Source organism: Microcaecilia unicolor, chromosome 2 (genome assembly GCF_901765095.1).
Source record: "Microcaecilia unicolor chromosome 2, aMicUni1.1, whole genome shotgun sequence".
In the NCBI taxonomy this organism is placed as follows: domain Eukaryota; kingdom Metazoa; phylum Chordata; class Amphibia; order Gymnophiona; family Siphonopidae; genus Microcaecilia; species Microcaecilia unicolor.
Window position 1 is genome coordinate 477,392,262 of NC_044032.1, and position 25,552 is coordinate 477,417,813.

At 45.3% G+C, this 25,552-nt stretch overlaps 1 protein-coding gene across 1 annotated transcript in view; it reads right to left on the reverse strand.

The window, feature by feature from the left end:
- The window catches only part of KDM3A (lysine demethylase 3A), a 334,933-nt gene that overhangs the window by 185,338 nt on the left and 124,043 nt on the right, over window positions 1–25,552 (reverse strand). The window contains 4 exon segments of the mRNA XM_030191048.1: window positions 4,135–4,292; window positions 4,597–4,770; window positions 5,408–5,493; window positions 5,592–5,664. Of these exon segments, the coding sequence (XP_030046908.1) occupies window positions 4,135–4,292; window positions 4,597–4,770; window positions 5,408–5,493; window positions 5,592–5,664 (491 nt within the window).

Here is a 25,552-nt window from a genome sequence, read left to right on the forward strand (position 1 = left end):
TTGCACCGCCTTTGCTCGGGTAGGTACACATACCCCGAGGCTGTGTCGAACCTGGCCCCCAAATATTCTAGAGACTGCGAGGGGGTCAGGTGACTTTTGGCCAAATTGACGACCCAGCCCAGAGATTGAAGTACTGAGACCACTCTGGCTGTTACATGCTGACTCTCTGCAGCAGAGTTTGCTCGAATGAGCCAGTCGTCCAGGTACGGGTGAACCCGAATACCCTCTCTCCTTAGAAAGGCAGCAACTACCACCATAACCTTCGAAAAGGTGCGGGGAGCTGTGGCGAGGCCAAAAGGCAAGGCCCGGAACTGGAAATGCTTTCCCATCACCGCAAACCTCAGAAACCTCTGGTGCGGGGGCCAAATTGGAATGTGCAAGTAAGCTTCTTTCAGGTCCAGAGACGTGAGAAACTCTCCTGGCTGTACCGCCGCAATGACGGAGCGCAGGGTTTCCATGTGAAAATGCAGCACTCTCAGGGACTTGTTTAATTCTTTTAAGTCCAGAATAGGGCGAAAAGACCCTCCTTTTCGCGGCACCACAAAGTAGATGGAGTAGCGGCCGCAGCCGTGTTCGGCGGGAGGTACCGGGGACACGGCCCCTATCTAAATCAGACCTTGTAAAGTCTCCTCTACCGCCGCCCGTTTGGCGGCAGAACCGCATCGGGACTCCACAAACACGTCTCTTACAGGGGCATCGAATTCTATTCTGTAACCGTCTCTGATCAGGTCCAAGACCCACTGATCTGAGGAAATGTTGGCCCACTCCTCGGCAAAGAGGCAAAGACGTCCTCCGATGACAGGACTCGAGGAGAGGGCCGGCGCACCATCATTGAGAGGGTCGCCCCTGAACTCCAGGCCTTGAGCCAGTGGCTGTGGAACGTTTGTCCGAGCGAAAGGAGTTCCTCTGCTGAAAATGGACACGAAAAGTGAACCCAGCAGAACGCCCCGGGCGGTACCTTCGAGCTTCACGGAAGCGAGGTCTGTAAGAGGAGTGGACCGCCGCACCCTTAGAGGAAGGCCGAGGCCTATCTTCGGGCAAGCGCTGGGGTTTAGCCTCACCCAGGCCCTTCACAATTTTCTCCAACTCCTCACCAAACAGGAGAAGGCCTTGAAAGGGCAACTTCACCAACCTTTGCTTAGAGGCCATGTCCGCCGCCCAATGCCGTAGCCAAAGAAGACGGCGAGCCGCCACTGCTACTGCCATGTGTTTAGCCGAAGCTCTGACAATATCATAAAGGGCATCAGCAAGAAAGGACAAGGCCGACTCCATCCGCGGAGCCACATCTGAAAAGGGCTCCGCTCCATCACCGGGCTGTTCCACTGCCTGTTGCAACCAAGCCAGGCAGGCTCTAGCAGCATAACAACTGCATGCAGACGCCCAAATAGTGAGACCTGCAATTTCAAATGACCGTTTAAGTGCTGATTCCAGTCTACGATCTTGAATACCCTTCAGGGCAACACCTCCTTCAACAGGGATGGTAGTTCTCTTTGTCACAGCTGTGACTAGGGCATCCACTTTAGGCATAGCAAAGCAAGCCATATGCTCCTCACTCAGAGGGTATAATTGTCCCATAGCCCTGGAAACTTTCAAAGGTCCCTCGGGGTCAGCCCATTGAGCCGAAATAAGCTCTTGGATGGAGTCATGCAAAGGAAAGGCTCGAGCAGGTTTTTTGGTACTAGCCATCCTAGGATTCACAGAGGAGGCTGTGCCACTGGCACAATAGAGAGCCTGCAGGGCATCAGAAATAAGCGCTGGCAGCTCATCACGGTGGAAAATCCTCACCGCAGAGGGATCTCCAGATCCTGAGTCACATCTGCTCCAGACTCTGGCTCCTCAGACCATGAAGGCCTGCCAGAGTCCTCCGAATCCTCGCAGCCCGACCACGGGGGAGGAAAATGGAGGTGCAGCACTCTCTGAAGGAGAATGAGCCCTTCTGCGCTTCATATTCTGCCAATTATCAGGGAATAACGCCTCAGAGGGCATACCCAGGCTAGAATCCACCGGGGGGGCATTAGAAGAGGCCCATGCCGGGTTTGTGGGAGAGCTCTTTTAAGCATGTATGCTTTATGCATTAATAAGACAAAATCAGGGGAGAAAAACTCACCCTGGGCACCCGGATCTCTGCCGGGGCTATAGCTCCCATATCAGCCTCACTCCGAGGTCTCCCCCCGGGCTCAGGACTCTCCGTCTCAGCGGAGGTCGCGCCATGTGGTAAATTCAAAATGGCGCCCGCTGCCAGCTCAGAGTGCGAAGAATCGTCGCTCGCCATGCTCGGGCCGGCTCTAACGTCTGTACAGCACGATTTACAGAGCCCCGCTGCTGATCTGCGCTTGCCACACTTGGAACAGTGCTTTACTGTCTCCGCAGCCATCGCCGAAAACGGCGGTAAAATTCAAAATGGCGGTTCGCACCAAAATCGCCCCGATCGCGGGCCCACCCCGGAGGTGTCAGAAAACACTCTTACCTCACTGGACCGAGTATCACAGCAAGGCAAGGAAAAACCTCTGTTCCTTTTTTTTTTTTTTTTTTTTTTTTTTAACGCTGTGAGCATAGGCGGTCGGTGGCCTAACTGTTTGGGGAGGCTAAAGGGGGTGGGGTTAGGGGTGGGGCCAGGGGTGGAGCTTAAATCCATAATTGTCTGATAACACACAGAAAAAAAATAAATAAATAAAAATAAAAGTCACAATACCTTTTATTAAATTTAGATATTAGATATGTATCATATGTCAAAGAATAAAGTGGTTGCTCAAAGCATATTCTAAGCACAATCGCTGAACTGCAAAACACTATGCACAACTTTGTGCAAAAACACACTCAGAACCTTACTGTACCATAAATATTAAACTGGGCAGAACCTAATACACCAATATACCACCCACACGGAAAATGCAGACCGTCAACAATATGAAACAAGGGATCATATCATCACAATTCTTATGTAGAGCCACAAAACACCCTAATTTATGTTTAATGTGGGATAGAATGCCATAAATAAGTAAATAAATATAAACTTTTAATGTTGAGCACCTGATTCTCAAAGTGGACATATTCCAAACACTATAATGAAAATGAAATGATCTTTTCTACCTTTGTTGTCTGGTTGTCTGATTCTGCTGCTGTCTGTTCTCAGTGCAGGTCAGGAAGTCATCCTCCTTAAATATCTCCCTGGCACCCCAGCCAACCCCCCCTCCCCCTGCTCTCCCAGCAGTAAGGTAAACAAACCATAAAGCAATTTCTACAATTGGTTACACAAGGCTAGAGGGCTTTCACTGCAGCTCCTGCTGTGAGGATGGAGGTAAATCAACAATTTAAACCTCTCAGAGCACAGCAGGGTAGGCTTAGCCTGTCCAAGCCTCTTATACCGAGCGCCTATGGCTGTGAGGAAAGCAGAGGTAAATAGAACTCCGGAGGCTCAGGTGAGTGGGAAAGGCAGGGAAAGGGCGAACCTATGTGCCTGCATCCACTGTTGGTGGGGAAGGCCAGGGAAAGCTAAGCAATGTGTCCACATCCACGGAGGTATGGGTAAGGCAGGGAAAGGGCAAACCTATGTGCCTTTAAAGTGAAGCTGCTATAGCCTCCAACACCCCTGCTAACAACTGGCAAAAGCACAGGAGCAACCTCCAGGCAGATTTTAGGTGGAGATCGAAGAAGCTGCAGCCACTCTGCTAGGGGAGATAGAGAATACTGAAGAGAGGCAGTGGAGCAAGCTGGTATGAGGCACTGAAAAAAGTGTGCTCTCTATCTCCCTCTGCTGGTTGATGGACACAACCCATCTGTAATTGCTGCATCTGCTTGATGACAAGGAATATAAAGATAGTCATGCTCTTACATCTTCTTTCTCTTACCAAAATGGCCAAATTGTGGAATTCACTTTTATTTAATATCAGATCTGAACCAAATCATAAGATGTTTCATTGTCAGTTAAAAACCTTTACTTTAGAGAGCTTATGAAAATCAGATTCATGTTATATTATGATTGGATAAATTCAAAGAATTGTTACATCTTGGATGGCATATTTTTCATCTGTTAAACTCTTGTTGTGAATCCACCATGAGCCAAATATTTGGTAATCACAGGACAGAAGTATCCATATTAGTACTCTTAATACAAGAGCACATATCTCCCCTTACCCTTGAGGAGTGTCAGCACTGAGGTTTGGAGGTGAATTTGCTGGTGGTGGTGTTGCTCGTTGCTTTGGAAGTTTGCTGGTAGGAGCCACAACACTGCTGCCCAAGAATGCTTCTAACACAGTCGGAACTGACTGCACAGCACACAGAGTTGGAGGAGGCTACAACAGACAAAAGACAAGTGAATGTACAGCTTTGGTAACAGAAAAGCTGTGCCAAAAAACCCCCAAAAGTATAGATATCTGCTAAGAAGCCCAGAAGTTAGCAGTCCAAATCTCTCACAGGGATTTAGAGCCCAGCACTAGGTGCAACAAAACCAATGGCAAGACACTGCTCAAGTATCCCAAAATAAATGGGCTAGGCCAAACAAAGTCAAACCAAGGAAAAAAACCTTTTAGAAAAAGGCCACTCCTCATGTGACTCTAAAGCCATTAAGAAAACTCAGTAATTAAAGGCCACACTCACTGATGAATGATCATGAGACTCTTCTCCTTTAAGAATTTCTTGGAAACATTTTTGTACGTGCAACCGAGGCATTTCTAAAGCATCTGAATGATCTGGAACCACTGATGTTTTGCCATCTCTTGAACAATTAGCAGAGTCAGTGTCTGGAGATATAGCTCTTCTCTGCACATGTACCTGAAAAGACAGTACAAGTTGCACAAATTATCTATCAAGTTGATATACAAAACCCCTTCCAAAGTAATCTTAACTCAGGAAAATCTAACAATCAGTCTGCACCGGGTAAATGCTACAAGCCCCTTTATAATTCATGCAAAATCTGAACTGCCTCTAACTAGCTAAGGGGGTCTCTTTTGCTGAAGATTAGTTTGAGTTATGTGCAGCAGGGCCCATACGAATAAAATGAGACCTGCTGCAGATAACTCGATCTAGCCTTTAGTAAAAGTTGTCTGCTAGGCTGCCTAAGCTCTTACACTTAAGGAATCCTTGGAGTTAGGTGGAGCGCTCTGTGTGCCCTAGCAGCACTACAGTACATGAGAGACATATTGATATCACTGCTCTGTTGCAGCTAACATAGAAGGACGATAAGACAGCACAGAACCCCCTAAGATAAAACCCTCCACTGAATCACATCATCCTCTTGATTGTTTTTGCTGTGTGTCCTGTGTCTCCTGATTAAAATGTAAGATCCAAGGAGCGGAACTTCCATTGTGTCTCTATAAAGCACTGCGTTCATCTGGCATGTGCTAACATGAATTCTGTGACCAAGAGATTTCACATCTTCCACACCATATAAGTGAACCTTCTTCATTACCTCAGAACAGATCTTTTGCTTGACTTTGTCGTTTCTTTCATGCTCCAAAGACTTTCTTTTCATTCCACGGGCTCGCTTAACTTTATCTGAAACATTTATAAGGTTTTTTTTTTGTTTTTTTAAGTTCCTCATGCACACACACACAGACTCCCTCCCCTTCCCAAAAAAAAAAAAAAGAGCTTACCACACTGCTCCTGGTTATCACATACAATTTCAATATGAATCAATGCTGGATCAACTATTTTCAAAGCAGGAACCTTAAATTAAATAATAAAAAAAAAAAAGAAGAAGACAAAACTAAAAATCTTAGGTCCATACAAAAACTATATAGAATGCAGACATTCCATATTCTTTAGCACACTTTAGTAAATCTAGTTATTAATGCCATTACCACATTATTAGTTATTAAGTCCCACTGTATAAAATGGGACCCAAGGTAAACTGTGCGTATTAATGCATGGTAAACTAGTAACACCTTTTAGTAAACACAGTCCTTAGTCAATTATCTTGAGATACTGATATTCAAATAAAGCTGAGCCCCTAAATTTAAGAACATAAATTAGGTACTACATTCATGAGTTTATGCACTCAAGTTTATGTTTCCAACTATTTTTATTGATGACTCCACAAAATAAACAGCTAACAAGCTCAATATACAATGAATTTAAAAGAAAACAATCTGAGCAAGAGCAGGCAATAATCTCATCATCAAAGTTTTAACACTTTCTTCCCACTCTACCCATCCCTCCCCTCAGGTTTTATGTTCATATCCAAGTACCAAAAAAACACTTTTCTTAATCAAACATAAGGTTAGACAATCCAGATAGCAGGTATTATACAAGAAAAAGTCTAATAATCTCATAACATGCCCCATCCCCCCATACCAACAGCCAACCTTACTGGATTAGATCTCCCTCCCTTAAATGAACAGCGAAGTACCATGAAGGGTCCGAACTCTTGTGACCCTCCCGAGGTATAAACTAACGAGTAGGTAATACCTCCCCCTCCCCCCCAACCTCTAAATAAACACACAGTTACATTCGAGTCACCGAGGCTTGATTCAATTATTATTTAGGAGCAAACTACAACCACTGGGGTGTAATATTTACAAATATGGATCCCAGATTGCCAAAAATTTCCTCTTATGTTTAGGCGAGGTTTTAGCCTCTTTAGCCTCCCAGGTCACCAACAAATGGACTTGATTCCTCCAATGCCAATAAGCCAGAGGATCAGGAGAAGTCCAATATTGTAATATACATTTACATGCTATCATTCATAACTTCCGGAGCAATATAGCCCTTTTCCAACCTCTAAAAGCACCTGGTATATGTTCCTAATATCCTCTCCCCTAGATCAAATTCCATAACCCTTCGAATTCAATTTCAATAAAACTGGATCCCAGGGCAAGTCCAAACTGCATGGTAAAAGGAACAGGGAGTCCCCCCACATTTGAGACACACAGAGTTCGGCACTCATCCCATATGAAACAATTGGAATTTGGGGATATATGCTCGGTAAATGAATCAATAACAACATTCCCTCAAACGAGCATCTGTGGTAAGAGTGAGAATGTTTTTCAGTGTAGATAAGATATCCCAATGAAATAAGGGACTACCTACACCCCATTTCCACAGACCCTTTAATTCAGCATAATCCTTGTGTGGTCCCCATTGAACAAGGGCCTTGTGAAGCAGTGAGACAGATGCACCCTCCTCCGATAAGTCCTGAAAATATCTTCTAATTCTATCCCCCATTCGGCTGAAAAAACAAATCTTTGTCTAATGATGTTATGTAATGCTTGATCTGATAATAGGCAAATCTGTGTCCACAGGAAGATCCCACCCGGTGTTGTAAGACTTCAATTGGAATAAGCTTTCCCTCCCTATTTAATAAGTGCTCCAAGTAATTAATGCCCTGGCGCTCCCAAAGAGCGAAGACTGGACTGTCCAGTCCTGGTGCAAAAGCGATATTACCTCTTAGTGAAAGCTGATCCGTGGTTTGGGGGTCCCCTCCCAAGTGCCGAACAAGCACACCCCACACGGCCCGCAACAAGCAAAGTAAGATACTCTTTATAAGCAGTAGCAGAATCTTAAGAGTATTTATGATGTAATAATGAAAAGAGCTTATACGGGGCATACAGAGCAGACTCCAACCCAAGGGGGTAACAAGTGGTGCGGAGGAACCAGTCTCCCAAGTGTCTCAACAGGCAGGCCTGATTATATAACTTCATATTTGGTAGTCCTAAGCCTCCCTGTCTCCAGTTCCCCGTTAAATAAGAAAAACACATTTTTGGTTTCCTATGGGCCCAACAGAACCGAGAAAACATTCTGGAGAGGGTCTTTAGGTCTTTTTGAAGTAGCCACAAAGGTAGCATTTGCAAAACATAAAGCCATCTGGGGAACACTACTATTTTCACTAAATTCACTCTTCCCATCAACGACAGAGGCAAGTCCCTCCAGAGTTTTCTTAGTGGCCTCTATTAATGTCATAACATTTAAACGGTAAAGCTGGGAAACATCCATAGGCAGAACAATTCAAGTATTGAAAATAGTGATCCACCCAAAAAAATGGAAAGTCAGAACCTCAATTCCTCCTCAACTGATCGGAGGAAGGCAAGGCCTCTGATTTGTGTAAATTCAAAATTGCAATCCTGCATAATTCCCATATTCCTTAAAAATTTCTAAAAGGGCTGGTAGGGATTTGTTTGGATGTGTAAGATGTACCAATATATCGTCTGCAAAGGCTGCTATTTGAAACCTCAAGTGACCTATTTGTACTCCTCAAACTGTCAGGGCATCCTCAATATCTCTCAACAAAGAGTCCAACTTCGACACAAAGAGGAGAGGTGACAGCGGGCAACCCTGTCTCGTTCCCCGGCGCATTAAAAAATCCTGAGACTCCACCCCACTGACCCACATCCTGGCCCTAAGTTCCGAATAAAGTGCTCTTATGGCCAACAAGAAACACCCTGAGAAGCCATATCTGGACAAGGTAGTAAAGAGGAAACTCCAATGCACCTTATCAAAAGTCTTCTCGGCATCAAAACTGACAAGAAGCGATTGCAGGTCTCAATTTCTATATTCTAGGGTAGCTAGAATTTTCCGGAAGGTTTTAGCTACTGACCAGCCCCTAACAAAACCCACCTGGGATTCATAGATAAGTTTAGGGAGAAATCGAGCCAAATGATTTGCCAAACTTTTAGCGAGTAGACTTATCATAGGATCCCAAACTGAATTGAAATCTCCCCCCACCACCAATGGGGTTGGGTAATAGTTTAGAACCTTGGACAATCGTACTGGTTAGCAGCGTAGATGTTACCTATGATAACTTTCTGGCAGGCAATTGTTGTCTCACAAATACCATATCTACCCTGAAGATCCACTGAGAGAGGATGGACTCGTTCCACTACCCTCTTCCTAAACAAAATGGCCATTCCTCCTCTTTTCCCCTGGGCCGCTGTTACACACTCCCCCACCCACCATGTTTTAAGCTTAGCATGTTCAACTGCATTCAAACGTGTTTCTTGCAATAGAGCAACATCTATTTTATGACGAAGGAGATGTTGTAATACTTTTGTTTGCTTAATGGGTGAATTTATCCCCCCACCACACACATTCCAAATTACAACTTTTACTGTAATATTACAAAGTATAGATCACAGTCTACAGTCGTACCAGTGAAAATTCCAGGAGAGGGTGTCCTGCACCCCCTCAAGAGAGAACTGCTCCCAGTGGTCATTTTTCCCGCTGTCAGTGACTTGTCTATGTGTTCCATACAAAATTGCCTAGAAGATTCATCCATACCTGTCCCAAAAATCTCTAAACCCCTCTCCTCCTACCCAACCACCCCTCCCCCCTGCCCTCCTTATAATGCGATACCTTGAGTTCCAAACATGGACCCATCACGTGCAAACTCCCCACCTCCCTTCCCTCTCTGAATAATAGTTACAATAATGACATCATCATCGAGCCAACACTGGGAATAATATCCAGGAACAGAGTATATAAAACTAAGAAAGGAAAACGAAAAAAAGAACCAATAAGGATCCCGAAGAGGATCCAATGACAAGGCCACCGGGAGCCCCCACAGATGCTCCGTCTCCCAATCACAGATTGTCAAAGGCTACTCATGTAAGGAGGCCGCGGCACAGTGTCCATAAACTTCCTACATAGACATCCAGATCCAGTGGACTGAAAAATGGTGTTTGAATGAAATAGGAACCCAGCAGGTCCAAATTCGATCTAGTGGCCACCGCCATTTTCCGCAGTCTAACCACTAGCTGCCTAAGTAGTCACTGCCTCAAGGCTCGAGCTGAAGCAAGCCATGCGAGCATGAGCCAAAAATGCCATGTAGTACGTACACATAGGCCTCGTTCCACAGATCCAAGCATAGAAGGCCTCCACTTCGTATTCATGTTGAGAAAAAAAAAAACAAAACAAGCCTTATCTTTTCCACAGATGCTTATTATTTCCTCTTCAGCCATATTTAACATAACAAATCCCAGCAAAATCAATTGAGTAGGGCAGACATAGGTAGTACCTTCATGATTCACTTGCAATACTGCCGGATAAAGTACTACCACTAAACATTTCTAGAGCGCTACTAGGGTTACGCAGCGCTGTACAAATTAACAAAGAAGGACGGTCCCTGCTCAAAGGAGCTTACAATCTAAAAGATGAAATGTCAAGTTGGAGTAGTCTAGCATTCCTGAGTAGAGGTGTCGTAGTTATGTGCTGAAGGCGACATTGAAGAGGTGGGCTTTGAGCAATGATTTGAAGATGGGTAGGGAGGGGGCCTGGCATATGGGCTCAGGGAGTTTGTTCCAAGCATGGGGTGAGGCGAGGCAGAAAGGGCGGAGCCTGGAGTTGGCGGTGGTGGTGAAGGGTACTGAAAGGAGGGATTTGTCTTGAGAGCGGAGGTTACGGGTAGGAACGTAAGGGGAGATGAGGGTAGAGAGGTAAGGAGGGGCTGCGCAAAGCAAATGTGCCGAGCAAACAATTAGGTACAGATGGGAGCAAAAGCCTTGCACTGCACCGCCACCCCTAAGGAGTAATCCTGAAAGCACAAACTGCTCTTATTTTCATAGCTCAGTTTAGTACCTGCTCGCAGTGCTTGCATGATGGCAGTTTTGTGGGCGAAACTGAAGACTCTCAGTATAACTACTCTCGGTCAGGTAGCTGTAGCTTACATAGAGCCCGACCTGTGAACCCGTTTTACTCAAAGAGGTCCATAGCATGTAGGTAATTTAAGTTTACGCATCAAAGTTCCAAAAAACCCACCAGCTCCTTATCTGCTATGGATTGTGGAAGGACCACTAAGTGAAGATTATTCCTCCGGCTTCTGTTCTCTAGATCATCTACTTTGCTTTCCAACACCGCAACTCGCTATACCAGCTGCATATGGGAATCCTCCGTGGTGGTGACTCTGTCCTCCACCCCACTTATTCGCGCCTGCCATTCAGTCTGATCTCTAGCAAGGTCCTCAATTTCTACCTGCAATTTTTCCAATTTAGCATCAATCAGGGATAGTCGCCTCTCTAGCATGGCTTCTAGTGCCAAAGTCATTTCTGATATAATCTCTGCTATCCACGCTGAGGATACGGATTGCTCCGGCGGCTTCAGGGACACGCTATTTTGTCTTCCCCTACGCAGCTTCGATCTTTCTCCTTTCTGTGCATTCTAGCTGTCATAGGAAGCCAGGAATCCATTCAGGTAATACAAGAGAGGTTTACCAAGTACTGCCAAATTGAAAGAATGCCTGCTGGGGCCAATGATCAAAAAATGTTCAGGGTTTTTAACCAGGGAAGCTGAAGGAACTCTTTCTAGCAGCTGCTCCCGGTCATGCCATCACATGACCCCAATCCCATGCTCTCAAGTTTAAAATTGCCATTTATTTGCCAAAATTTAGAATCCTATTGCTGAAAATCAGTGCTAAAATCCTAACATTTCCCCATCACCTTCTATCTAGATGCATTCTGACATTATTAGTAATTGCCATCAATTCTATCTCTGCACTATGAAACCACTTACAATGTGTCCTGTAAGTCTACCTTTATACAGTTTTCATTCTATTGTCTAAAAAAATATCTAATTCAAAATGCATTAAAAAGTTGAGGATGTTTCATCAACATTAACTTATTCTACACTTTCTATATGATGGTTCCTCAGCTGAGCCCTAAAGCAAAAACTGCTTCTACCATTCCTTATTCTTTTGGTCCCAAGAATAAGCTCAAAATTCATCAGCAAGATGACTGTCAGCTAGCTAAGCTGCTGACAGGTTCTGCAGGGGAACTCTATCCTAGATCAAAGCTAGCATCCCTCATCTTGTTCACATTTGTTAATGTCGCTTCACTGTCTGATGCCACCCGGACTGCCTTAACTTGTGCTAAGGCCAGAATTGCTAGAACGTCAGACAGTTGGCTCTGGTCCAAGACCTACACCCTATTGGTCCTCCATTACAGCTCTTGTCCCCACATCACGTGCTCCAGACCACAACTCCCCTTCCAATCCATAAGGCTTGCATCCAACACTGCAAAATAACCATGAAGGGAGACTACATCCGTTCCTTGTGGGTAAAGACTGTGAAAGACCATCTGCTCCAACTTCATCTAGGCTTTAAAAAGAAAGGGAAAGATGCAAACAGGACTGTGCCCAGGGTATTTAATGCCTCCAATTCCATCAACCTAGAGCCTAGGACCTGCAGAAAGGGCCAAGCTCAAAGTAGATGTGGAAATGGGAGAACTAGACAACATGGAAAAGGCCAGACTCATGACCTCCCATGCCAGAATGCATATCCTTCTTCCCCTATGCTCTAGAGACTGGGAAAGACTAAATTGCTCTTAAGAGAGATTTTTTCAACCAGCAAAGGTTTGTAGTCTAGGTCAATACTGCGTACAGAGCAAATGTCAAAACTGGTAGATAAAACAAAGGGGAAACAAAAGAAAACAGGAGCAACTCACAACAATATAAAACCACATATGTGAAATACAGTATTGCAAACAGCAACAGAAAAACCTTGATTGAAAATGTCACACAAACTGAACAACCAGGTTAAAAACATGGGAAGAAGTGTTCAAACAGCAAATTCGGCTTTAAATGTTGGGAACTGTCCTGAAGGTAAGCAAGAAAATCCAAAAAGTGGAGGTCAGACAAGAAAATAAGAGTAGTATGAATAATCAAATCAGAAAGAGAAGGTAGAATAGTTACAAGTTCCCTGAGGGAGGGGGGGATCTTAGTGACTATATAGGGGTTTATGAAATAAGAATAAAAAAACTAAGAGGACAGGGGAATCCAAGATGGCGTCTGAGGTAGAAGCGTGTGAGGTCAGCTCCTGAACACCAGTAGTCTCCTTGGCGTACCGGAACCTTTTGGAACCCATTATGGGGAAACGAAAGGGGAAGCCCTCTGCTCTCACCTCCTCGAGTCGGATGGAACCTTCGCTGATGCACCAAGGGACTCTGGACGCGATGTTTCTGCGCACACCGGAACCTTCTTTGAATACTTCGATAACTCCGGTAGAAAAACTGGAACGTAGCACTGAGAGAGTCTCTTTCAGTCCTCCCTCACACGCAGCTCCTCCGAAGCCTGGGGGCGGAGTTGTGGCACCGGTCGAACAGCCCCATAGGACACCCGAAGAGGATATGCTCCTGGGGGCTGTAGGAGGAGGCCCCGTTGCCACCTCATCTCCTGCAGGGATATCAGAGCGGTCAGGGCAGCGAGTCTTACCCCTGAGAGAGCTACAGCAAGAGACGCCTCCAGAAATGCCCGGAGTTCAAACTAGACCTGCTATAGTGACCCTGGAAACATTGTGGGATGCCATTCAGAGCTTACATACTATCCTGAAACAGACTTCAAAAGCAACACAAGAAGAACTGACCGAGATTAAACTGAATCAAGAAAATTTCTCGGTCAGACTTGGAACTCATGACACTAAGCTGGAGGCTCTGGATACTGAGGTACAAATTTTACAAAATTTTTCCTCATCTGTCTCCAAAGAAAAAATTATTCAGATTAGAAAAATGGAGTACTTAGAAAACCAAATGCGGAAAAATAACTTAAGAATTTTGAATTTTCCTAAGAGTCCTTTATTGCCACCATTGGAGATGTTTAAAAAATATTTGAAAGACATTTTGCTTATCCCGATGGAGAATATGCCACCAATAACGAGGATACAATGGGGCTTATTTTCAAAGCACTTAGCCTCCCAAAGTTCCATAGAAACGTATGGAACTTTGGGAGGCTAAGTGCTTTGAAAATATGCCTCAATATATCACAGGAATCCGGGGAGAGAGACCTGTTCCACAAATGAATTTAAATGAATTTCATCAAGATTCTCTACAGTTAATCACAGAGAGAACCACCATGCTAGTGACATTTGCATTTGAGTTAGACTGAAATAATATCTTTAAATTATATTTCTGAGGAGGAAGTGATGTCAGCGCTACTGAATGGCTGCCTAAAGAAAGAGCTCTGATATAGCCAGAGTAAAAAGCAGTTCTTACCACCCCGAAAACGCGGCGAAAAACCTCACCAGGCAGAATACTGAGCTCCAGAAGTAATGGCAGCACGGAAAAAACTCGCCAAATTTAAATATTCAGCGGAGAACCCCGGAACGGGGAAAAGCGCGGGCGCGAGAGTAGCGTCGCGAAGTTTCAAAATGGCGGACGGAGTGTCCGAATCAGACCCAGAACACGAAGAATTGATGGAGGGAAATCCGGAGATGAGTAAACTAGATGTTTCCCGCTGGTTTCAAGAGCTCAAAGCAGAAATGGTAAATACAAGGAAAGGAATACAAGCGGCAATAGGAGAGCTGCGAGAGGAATTGAGAGACATGGGGAAACGAGTTGCAGAAACTGAGGAGAGAGTGGACGGAATGGAGGAGGTGAGGGAGCTGCAGCAAGCTCTACAAAAAGAACATCAAAACAGAGAAGCATTGGAATTACAACTAGAAGACCTGGAAAACAGGTCAAGGCGATGCAATCTACGTTTCAAAGGCATACCAGAAGATGAGTCATATAAAGACGCGCCAAAAATAATACAAGCAATTTGTGCCTTCATCCTGGACATCGACAGCGAAAGCGAAGATCCACCAAATCCAGCCAAATATAGAATTGATAGAGCGCATCGGACTCTAGGGCCGCAGAGAGCTGAGGGGCCTCGTGACATAGTGGCCTGCTTCCATGATTACAACACTAAAGAAGCTATTTGGCGCAAAGCGCGTGCCATGGGAGAGATAAACTGGGAAAACAATAAAATACAAATATTCCAGGACTTGGCTAAAAAAACCTTGCAAACACGAAGAGAATTCAAAGACATTACAGCTTATTTACAAAAAGCGGGTTTGCGGTACAGGTGGTTATATCCAAGAGGAATCCTGGTAACGGTGGGAGCCAAGGCGAGGCGAATTCAGACGGTGGAAGGAGCCTAGAAAAGCCTGAGAGACATGGGTTGCACAGACATTCCGAAGGATAAGGACGGAATACAAAGGCAACAACAACGGCAGCAGACCCCGGAAAAACAAGACTGGAGGAAAATCGGAGGAGAGAAGAAAAATAGGTCCCCGAAAACAGCCTGTCCAGACACAGAAATGAGAGGAAAGGACTGAAATGTTACCCAGAGGACTGCTTAATGAAACTTTGGTAGTACAATATATAAGGGTTATATGGTTGGTTAAATGACAAATGATGCCTGGTGAGGGTATATGGAGATGTAAATGGGGAGAGAGGGAGGGTAAAGCGGATGTAAAATTATAGGGGCAGCTCTCTGGCGCAGACGCACTACCTCCAGGGTAGCACTGGCCAGAAGTGTCCAGGGCCAAAATCAGGAGCCCACTGGGGGGGGATAAAGGTAGGGTCTTGGAATGTTAATGGTTTGAATAACCCCGGGAAAAGTATAGTTCTCAAAGAATTAAAAAGATTGAAGTGGGATGTGATAATGCTACAGGAAACCCATATCCAAAGACGAGATGAACATTTGATCAGTTATAAGACACTGGGGCAGGGTACCAGGTTGGCAAATCCCAAAGGAGGGAAGACGGGAGGGTTGGCGATCTATATTAATGACCACTTAAGATTCGTACAAGAAGACATATACAAAGGAGAGGATGGGAGAAGCTTAGCAATTAGAGGGAGGATTGGGAATCATTTAATCACTATCATCAATGTTTATGCGCCAAATGAGGGGCAAGGAACATTCTTTACAAAATTGGGCTTAGGCCTTAGCAAATTTGTGAGAGGACAGATAATTATGGGAGGAGACTACAATCTGACTGCCTCCAGACTGGATCACTCCCAGGGGAGAGAAGGGGGAGCACGAACACACAGGGGGAAATTTCTTAAATTAATGAAGGACTTAGACTTGGTCGATATATGAAGGCTACAACACCCTGGTCAAAAAGCATTTTCTTTTTATTCACATGCCCAAAAATCATACTCACAGATAGATGCAATTTGGGAGAGTAGATCAATATGGGGAGACATGAAAGATTCAGACATAGATAGTACACATACATCAGATCATGCACCAGTATGGGTTTTGGTGGGAAAAACAGAGATAGAGAGAAAGGAAACGGTGTGGAGGCTAAACGAATCTCTGATAGCAGATGAAAAAGATTGTCAAGAAATATGCAAAATAATAACAGAATACCTCCAAATTAATGATAAGGGAGAAGTATCAGAGGGCATATTGTAGGATGCCCTGAAAGCGGTGCTACGAGGACATCTGATAGCAAAAGGCACATACAAGAAAAGAAAACGAGAAGAGAGCGAATGCTACATACCTGTAGAAGGTATTCTCCGAGGACAGCAGGCTGATTGTTCTCACTGATGTTCTCACTGATGGGTGACGTCCACGGCAGCCCCTCCAATCGGAACACTTTCTAGCAAAGTCCTCTGCTAGTCCTCGCGCGCCGATGCGCACCGCGCATGCGCGGCCGTCTTCCCGCCCGAACCGGCTCGTGCCGGCCAGTCTCATATGTAGCAAGACAAAGAGAAGGGAAGACACAACTCCAAAGGGGAGGCGGGCGGGTTTGTGAGAACAATCAGCCTGCTGTCCTCGGAGAATACCTTCTACAGGTATGTAGCATTCGCTTTCTCCGAGGACAAGCAGGCTGCTTGTTCTCACTGATGGGGTATCCCTAGCCCCCAGGCTCACTCAAAACAACAACCATGGTCAATTGGGCCTCGCAACGGCGAGGACATAACTGAGATTGACCTAACAATTTATCCAACTAACTGAGAGTGCTGCCTGGAACAGAATAAACATGGGCCTAGGGGGGTGGAGTTGGATCCTAAACCCCGAACAGATTCTGAAGCACTGACTGCCCAAACCGACTGTCGCGTCGGGTATCCTGCTGGAGGCAGTAATGAGATGTGAATGTGTGGACAGATGACCACGTCGCAGCTTTGCAAATCTCTTCAATAGTGGCTGACTTCAAGTGGGCTACCGACGCTGCCATGGCTCTAACATTATGAGCCGTGACATGACGCTCAAGAGCCAGCCCAGCCTGGGCGTAAGTGAAGGAAATGCAATCTGCTAGCCAATTGGATATGGTGCGTTTTCCCACAGCCACTCCCCTCCTGTTGGGATCAAAAGAAACAAACAATTGGGCGGACTGTCTATTGGGCTGTGTCCGCTCCAGATAGAAGGCCAATGCTCTCTTGCAGTCCAATGTGTGCAGCTGACGTTCAGCAGGGCAGGAATGAGGACGGGGAAAGAATGTTGGCAAGACAATTGACTGGTTCAGATGGAACTCCGACACAACCTTTGGCAAGAACTTAGGGTGAGTGCGGAGGACTACTCTGTTATGATGAAATTTGGTGTAAGGGGCCTGGGCTACCAGGGCCTGAAGCTCACTGACTCTACGAGCTGAAGTAACTGCCACCAAGAAAATGACCTTCCAGGTCAAGTACTTCAGATGGCAGGAATTCAGTGGCTCAAAAGGAGGTTTCATCAGCTGGGTGAGAACGACATTGAGATCCCATGACACTGTAGGAGGCTTGACAGGGGGCTTTGACAAAAGCAAACCTCTCATGAAGCGAACAACTAAAGGCTGTCCTGAGATCGGCTTACCTTCCACACGGTAATGGTATGCACTGATTGCACTAAGGTGAACCCTTACAGAGTTGGTCTTGAGACCAGACTCAGACAAGTGCAGAAGGTATTCAAACAGGGTCTGTGTAGGACAAGAGCGAGGATCTAGGGCCTTGCTGTCACACCAGACGGCAAACCTCCTCCACAGAAAGAAGTAACTCCTCTTAGTGGAATCTTTCCTGGAAGCAAGCAAGATGCGGGAGACACCCTCTGACAGACCCAAAGAGGCAAAGTCTACGCTCTCAACATCCAGGCCGTGAGAGCCAGGGACCGGAGGCTGGGATGCAGAAGCGCCCCTTCGTCCTGTGTGATGAGGGTCGGAAAACACTCCAATCTCCACGGTTCTTCGGAGGACAACTCCAGAAGGGAACCAGATCTGACGCGGCCAAAAAGGAGCAATCAGAATCATGGTGCCTCGGTCTTGCTTGAGTTTCAACAAAGTCTTCCCCACCAGAGGTATGGGAGGATAAGCATACAGCAGACCCTCCCCCCAGTCCAGGAGGAAGGCATCCGATGCCAGTCTGCCGGGGGCCTGAAGCCTGGAACACAACTGAGGGACTTTGTGGTTGGCTCGAGATGCGAAGAGATCTACCAAGGGGGTGCCCCACACCTGGAAGATCTGTTGCACTACACGGGAATTGAGCGACCACTCGTGAGGTTGCATAATCCTGCTCAACCTGTCGGCCAGACTTTTGTTTACGCCTGCCAGATATGTGGCTTGGAGCACCATGCCGTGACGAAGAGCCCAGAGCCACATGCTGACGGCTTCCTGACACAAGGGGCGAGATCCGGTGCCCCCCTGCTTTTATGTAATACATGGCAACCTGGTTGTCTGTCTGAATTTGGATAATTTGGTGGGACAGCCGATCTCTGAAAGCCTTCAGAGCGTTCCAGATCGCTCGTAACTCCAGAAGATTGATCTGCAGATCGCGTTCCTGGAGGGACCAGCTTCCTTGGGTGTGAAGCCCATCGACATGAGCTCCCCACCCCAGGAGAGACGCATCCGTGGTCAGCACTTTTTGTGGCTGAGGAATTTGGAAAGGACGTCCCAGAGTCAAATTGGACCAAATTGTCCACCAATACAGGGATTTGAGAAAACTCGTGGACAGGTGGATCACGTCTTCTAGATCCCCAGCAGCTTGAAACCACTGGGAAGCTAGGGTCCATTGAGCAGATCTCATGTGAAGGCGGGCCATGGGAGTCACATGAACTGTGGAGGTCATGTGGCCCAGCAATCTCAACATCTGCCGAGCTGTGATCTGCTGGGACGCTCGCACCTGCGAGACGAGGGACAACAAGTTGTTGGCTCTCGTCTCTGGGAGATAGGCACGAGCCGTCCGAGAATCCAGCAGAGCTCCTATGAATTCGAGTTTCTGCACTGGGAGAAGATGGGACTTTGGATAATTTATCACAAACCCCAGTAGCTCCAGGAGGCGAATAGTCATCTGCATGGACTGCAGGGCTCCTGACTCGGATGTGTTCCTCACCAGCCAATCGTCGAGATATGGGAACACGTGTACCCCCAGTCTGCAAAGTGCCGCTGCTACTACAGCCAAGCACTTCGTGAACACTCTGGGGGCAGAGGCGAGCCCAAAGGGTTGCACACAGTACTGGAAGTGACGTGTGCCCAGCTGAAATCGCAGATACTGTCTGTGAGCTGGCAGTATCGGGATGTGCGTGTAGGCGTCCTTCAAGTCCAGAGAGCATAGCCAATCATTTTCCTGAATCATGGGGAGAAGGGTGCACAGGGAAAGCATCCTGAACTTTTCTTTGACAAGATATTTGTTCAGGGCCCTTAGGTCTAGGATGGGACGCATCCCCCCTGTTTTCTTTTCCACAAGGAAGTACCTGGAATAGAATCCCAGCCCTTCTTGCCCGGATGGCACAGGCTCGACCGCATTGGCGCTGAGAAGGGCGGAGAGTTCCTCTGCAAGTACCTGCTTGTGCTGGAAGCTGTAAGACTGAGCTCCCGGTGGACAATTTGGAGGTTTTGAGGCCAAATTGAGGGTGTATCCTTGCCGGACTATTTGGAGAACCCACTGATCGGAGGTTATGAGAGGCCACCTTTGGTGAAAAGCTTTCAACCTCCCTCCGACTGGCAGGTCGCCCGGCACTGACACTTGGATGTCGGCTATGCTCTGCTGGAGCCAGTCAAAAGCTCGCCCCTTGCTTTTGCTGGGGAGCCGAGGGGCCTTGCTGTGTCGCACGCTGCTGACGAGAGCGAGCGCGCTGGGGCTTAGCCTGGGCCGCAGGCTGTCGAGAAGGAGGATTGTACCTACGCTTGCCAGAAGAGTAGGGAGCAGTCTTCCTTCCCCCAAAAAATCTTCTACCTGTAGAGGTAGAGGCTGAAGGCTGCCGGCGGGAGAACTTCGAACCGAGGCCTAAATAGGGCCTACCCCGACAATGAAAGAAAACTTACCGGGGCAAAACTAGAAGTACAGGAAGGGAGCATACCGAAAAGGTGTCCTTCCGACACTTTTTTTTTTTTTTTTTAAATCGAAGTCGAAAAACGAGGCGCGAGGTCAACTTTCGGTGCGCGAACGGCGAAACACGACCGTATCGAGCGCGGACAAAAGAAGACTGGCCGGCACGAGCCGGTTCGGGCGGGAAGACGGCCGTGCATGCGCGGTGCGCATCGGCGCACGAGGACTAGCAAAGGACTTTGCTAGAAAGTGTTCCGATTGGAGGGGCTGCCGTGGACGTCACCCATCAGTGAGAACATCAGTGAGAACAAGCAGCCTGCTTGTCCTCGGAGAATCAGAACTGTTAATTAGAAAAAAGCTGGCCCAACTAGAAATACAACATCAACTAGACAGAGATGCTAATACCCTTAGGGAATTAGTACAATGTAGAGGGGAACTCCAAACACTACAGCTGAGTAAGATGGAATTTCATAGGATGCTGATGCAACAAAAATTTTTTGAATTTAGTAATAAAGCTGGAACCATGTTGGCACGTAGTTTAAGACAAAAACAAGTAAGGAGTTTAATAACCAAATTAAAGGCACAAGGTGACAGAATGGTTTACCAGGATAAGGATATTAGGAGAGCCTTTGTGCAGTACTATTCCAAACTGTACGAGGCAGGGGAAAAGGCACCCAGAGAAGACATACAAAGACAATTAAGAGGGCTCCACAAAGTAACGGAAGCCCAGAGATTGGAATTGGAGAAGGCCATAACGCTGCAAGAAGTCCTAGAGGTGATCAAGGGGTTAAAAGGAGGGAAAGCACCAGGATTAGATGGCTACACCGGGAAATTTTATAAAGTATTTGGAAGGGAGTTAGCCCCACTATTGGTAAGGGTTGGAAATGCGAATTTTGGAGGTAATGGTCTCCCTAGTAGCATGAAAATAGCGGGTATTACAGCATTACCAAAACCAGGGAGGGACCCGACATGTTGCAGATCATATAGACCTATATCATTACTGAACATAGATGTTAAAATTCTAGCAAAGGTTATGGCGGATCGCCTAGCCCGCATAATGCCACAACTCATACACACAGACCAATCTGGGTTTATACTTAATAGAAAAGTTGCTGATAATATTAGACGTACATTGAATATTATAAGGGGGGCGCAGAGAAGAGGAGATTCATTGACGCTGCTAGCAATAGACGCTGAGAAAGCGTTTGACAGAGTGGAGTGTGAATATCGTTTATAGAATGGATAAAGGGATTATATTCATCCCCAATTGCAAGATTAAAGATCAATGGGGGATACTCCGAAGCTTCTCACATTCAAAGGGGGACACGTCAGGGATGCCCACTCTCACCCCTGTTGTTTGCGTTGTCCATCGAACCCCTTGCACAGAGAATTCGAACCTTGAGTGCTGTGAGGGGAGTTCGACTAGGAGGAAAGGCACATAAAATCGCACTATTCGCAGATGACATTCTATTCTATGTGGGCCAACCAATACAAACACTAGCTATCATAATTAAAGAACTGGATTCTTACGGGAGGCAAGCGGGATTTAAAGTAAATTATGATAAATCCGAAATAATGGGCATTACCACAACAGAGGCAGAATACACCTATCTGAAGGAAAGGTGCAATTTCAAAATAACAGAATTAGGATTCCGGTACCTGGGAATAAAAATCCCCAAAGATTTAAAGAATTTATATGCCTGGAATTACGAGCCCCTACTTCATACAGTGAGGAGGGATTTGAACAGATGGGGGTCAGGCTGGCTATCGTGGTGGGGGCGGATAGCAGTGATAAAAATGAATATACTACCGAGACGTCTCTTTTTATTTCAAACACTACCCATATTAGTACCTAATAGGGAGTTGACAAGATTACAATCAGAACTAGGAAAATTTGCTTGGGGTCGGAAACCGGCTAGGTTGTCAAAGAAGATAATGTGGGGGAGGGTACAGGAGTGGGGGAGAGAATTGCCAAACATGCAGTGGTATTACTGGGCAGGACAAATCACACAAATAGCAGAATGGTGCAAGGTAGATTTGTCACACATAACCACATTAGAACAAGTGTTTGTCAGGGAGGGATACCTGGAGGGTCTCTTATGGGCTTCCATCCCAGAACAGAATTATGGGAAAATGACATTAAACCCTTTTATATCACACCTATTGACTCTTTGGGGAACCCTAAAAACTAAACTGCGGGGGAGACAGCAGAGATCCTCTTATGCATGGATCACGCAGGAGCCGGGATTCCCGGCAGGGAAGGAATCGGGGGTCTTCTCCACATGGTTTCAGAAAGGTTTAATTAGATTTTGAGATTTTCTGGAGGGAGGTCATATAAAGACATTTGGGGAGCTCCAAGAGAAATATGACCTGCAGGAGACAGATAAATATGCATATCTGCAGGTTAAGCACTTCATTGTATCAGAGAAATGGACAAAACACCCACCAGCAGACCATGAGAAATTTGAAAATCTGTGGGGGGAGATAGATGTGACAGGCAAGGGAATTTCTAAAATATATGGGCACCTTCGGGGCCAAGATTTTCAAAAACATACATTTATGGAAGCATGGGAACAAGATATGGCACAGACTTTAATCGAGGCCGAATGGAGGAGGATATGTAATGAAGTTAAGACAACATCAATTTGTGTTTTGATCAAAGAAAATGCTTATAAAATACTGAGCAGATGGTATTATACACCAGACAAAGTCAATAAAGTGTACCCTGGGGCTTCGGTGGACTGTTGGCGGTGTGGGCAAGGCAAGGGTACATTTTATCATATATGGTGGGAGTGTAATATGATACAAGAATATTGGAGAGGGATAGTGAAAGAACTATCAACAGTTTTGGAAATTCCCTTCCCATATGAATCTAAATGGTGTTTGCTTGGATGGGGAAACCACAGAGGGCAAAAATGGCAACAAAGAGTCAAACGAATGGGACTAGCAGCAGCAAAAACGGTTATAGCGCGTCATTGGAAAAGCAATCAGGGGCCCAAATTAATGACTGGAAGGTTAAGTTGAGGGACATCATAGAACTAGACAAATTAGCAGATAAAAGGATAGGGAGATATAATACTGAAGCAAAAGAATGGGTACGGGTGCAGGAAATCCTGGTAGACAAAGAGAACGAAGAAAACGGCATGACATCCTGAGGGTTAAAGGAGGGAGGGGGGAGGGAGGAGGGGGGTAGAGGGATGGGGGGAAAATTGTTTAAAATGTAGTTGAGCAGTGTTACGCTATTAAGTGATATGTAATGTTATGATAAGATATAACGCAGTTGTGATATTTTGCTCTCAATAAAATTTACAAATTTAAAAAAAAAAAAAAAAAAAAATTATGTTTCTGCCATATCAATGAAGAATTCTTAGGTTCAAAGATTCAAATTTTTCTGGACTTATCCAGGGATACCCAGAAAAGGAGGAAAGCTTTTTTACAGCTTAAAACTAGATTGCTTAACATAGGAGGAACTGTATTACTTAAATATCCCTGTCTATGTGTAGTAGCCTTTAATTCACAAAATTATATTTTCTTTGAACCTGAGAAACTTTTACAGTTTGTCTCTAGTAAGGAAATAGTGAGTTAGACCCTGAATATAATACTATGTATCGCCTGTACTCAAAGAAGTTGCCTTCTACCTTTGTTTACCTTAATTTTTCGTAGTATATGATTACTTAGATCTTGGATAATAGTATTTGTGGTCTTAAAAATTGCATTATTTTTCTTGTAATGCATTAATTACAACAAATTATATTTTCTAAAATTCTGAATTTATCTATATACATGAATGTGAAATAAAAATTCATAACAAAATAAAGAAAGAAAGAAAGAAAAATCAAAGAAAGAGATATCATCATATTCTTAACATTTTATCCTACTTGTGACTGGTAGCCAGCGTTATTCAGTCAGCAGGGGTATAATATGATCTGAGCACTTGGCATAATATAGGATTTTGATTACAGTGTACTGAAAAAGCTGAAAACATCACAAATGAAAAAGCAACACCTACCAACAAGGAGTTGCAGTAATCTAATCTTTTGATTACCAGAATATGTATTAGGATTTTTAAGGCTGTAGTGTCTCAGGAAGTTCTAAGAGAGCAAATATTTCTCAAAAGATGAAAAAGTTTTCTTCATTAGTGCCAAAATTTGAAACACGAAAATCGGCTCAAACAAGATCTCTAATAAAAAGGATAGTACTCTTGCGGGGCACAAATTGGCCAGATAAACCTGATCTAAATAGGAGCCTGATGCTCGCTCTCTCAGCACACTTCTATTCTGTCTTGCTTGCTGTTCGCATCTGGAATTAATGCCTCTGTATTTCAATGGTGGGTAACATAGTAACATAGTAGATGACGGCAGAAAAAGACCTGCATGGTCCATCTAGTCTGCCCAAGACAAACTCATATGTGTATACCTTACCTTGAATTTGTACCTGTCCTTTTCAGAGCACAGACCATATAAGTCTGCCCAGCAGTATTTCCCGCCTCCAAATCACCAGTCCCGCCTCCCATCAGCGGCTCTGGTACAGACCGTATAAGTCTGCCCTCCCCTATCCTCGCCTCCCAACCACCACCCCCTCTTCCCCCCAACTGCTCCGCCACCCAATTTCAGCTAAGCTTCTGAGGAAGAGCAGCTGGTAGTTGACAATCAGTTCTATTCATTCGAGAGTCTCTTGCACATACAATCTTCAATTTACAACCAGTTGATCCATATGCTATTTACTCAGCCTATTAAGTACCGGCGCTTTAAGGAGGAAGCCTTTTAAGAAATTTGTACGATGACTTTGTGGGTACTAAATGACTAACAGAAATGTACATATAACTCTGATATACTATACCAGCTATCTTGGTGCACAGGCAGAGATGGGAGTCAGAACTAGTAGTCCAGTACGATGATAACACATAGAAGGCTATGGAGTTCACTTTGGCCAAGGGATTAAGTGCTGTAAATGGAAAACGTAATGAAAGTGCTATACTGAAGATATCTGACCCCAGTGAGACTCCATCATATGCTTCCAGCAGTTCTACCAGTATGTTGGCAATACAGCAAGAAGCAAGGTACAATGGGACTTCTCTAGTGGACTTGTTAGAAACAGTAGTGTCTGAAGAGCAATTCAAGCTCGGCTTTCCTACTGGTTGGGACAAGCTATTCTGTGAGATCCTGCAGTCTTTTTATTTAAGCCAGCGGGTGTTGACCTTTATTGTGCAAAATTCTTTTCTTGCGTATGTTCTCTATGCAGTACAACTTCTGGTGGCGTCTCACGGATGTCTACATTGATGCCGCCTGTTCTGCAGTAGCTAGCCAAACATTTTCTTGGTGAGATGGAATGGTTGTGGGCTGGATGGGTGGTGCCCTTCCAAAGTGGAATAAGATATGGAGACTCTTCTTGAGAAGAACTCGCTAAGACCTTTGGAGGGGGGGGGGGGGGATAAGGTACTGGCATTTATTAGTCACCACCTGACTATGTTGGGTATGTTATTATACAGATCATGTGAAGGGGACAGAGGGGGGTGAGATTGTGTAGGTATTTTTTTTTCCAGTAACTGCATTTGAGTGAGGCTAAGAGGAGTTTTTACCAAAACTTTAAAAAAAAATTCTAAAAAAAAAAAAGAGAGGAAATCATCATTTTGC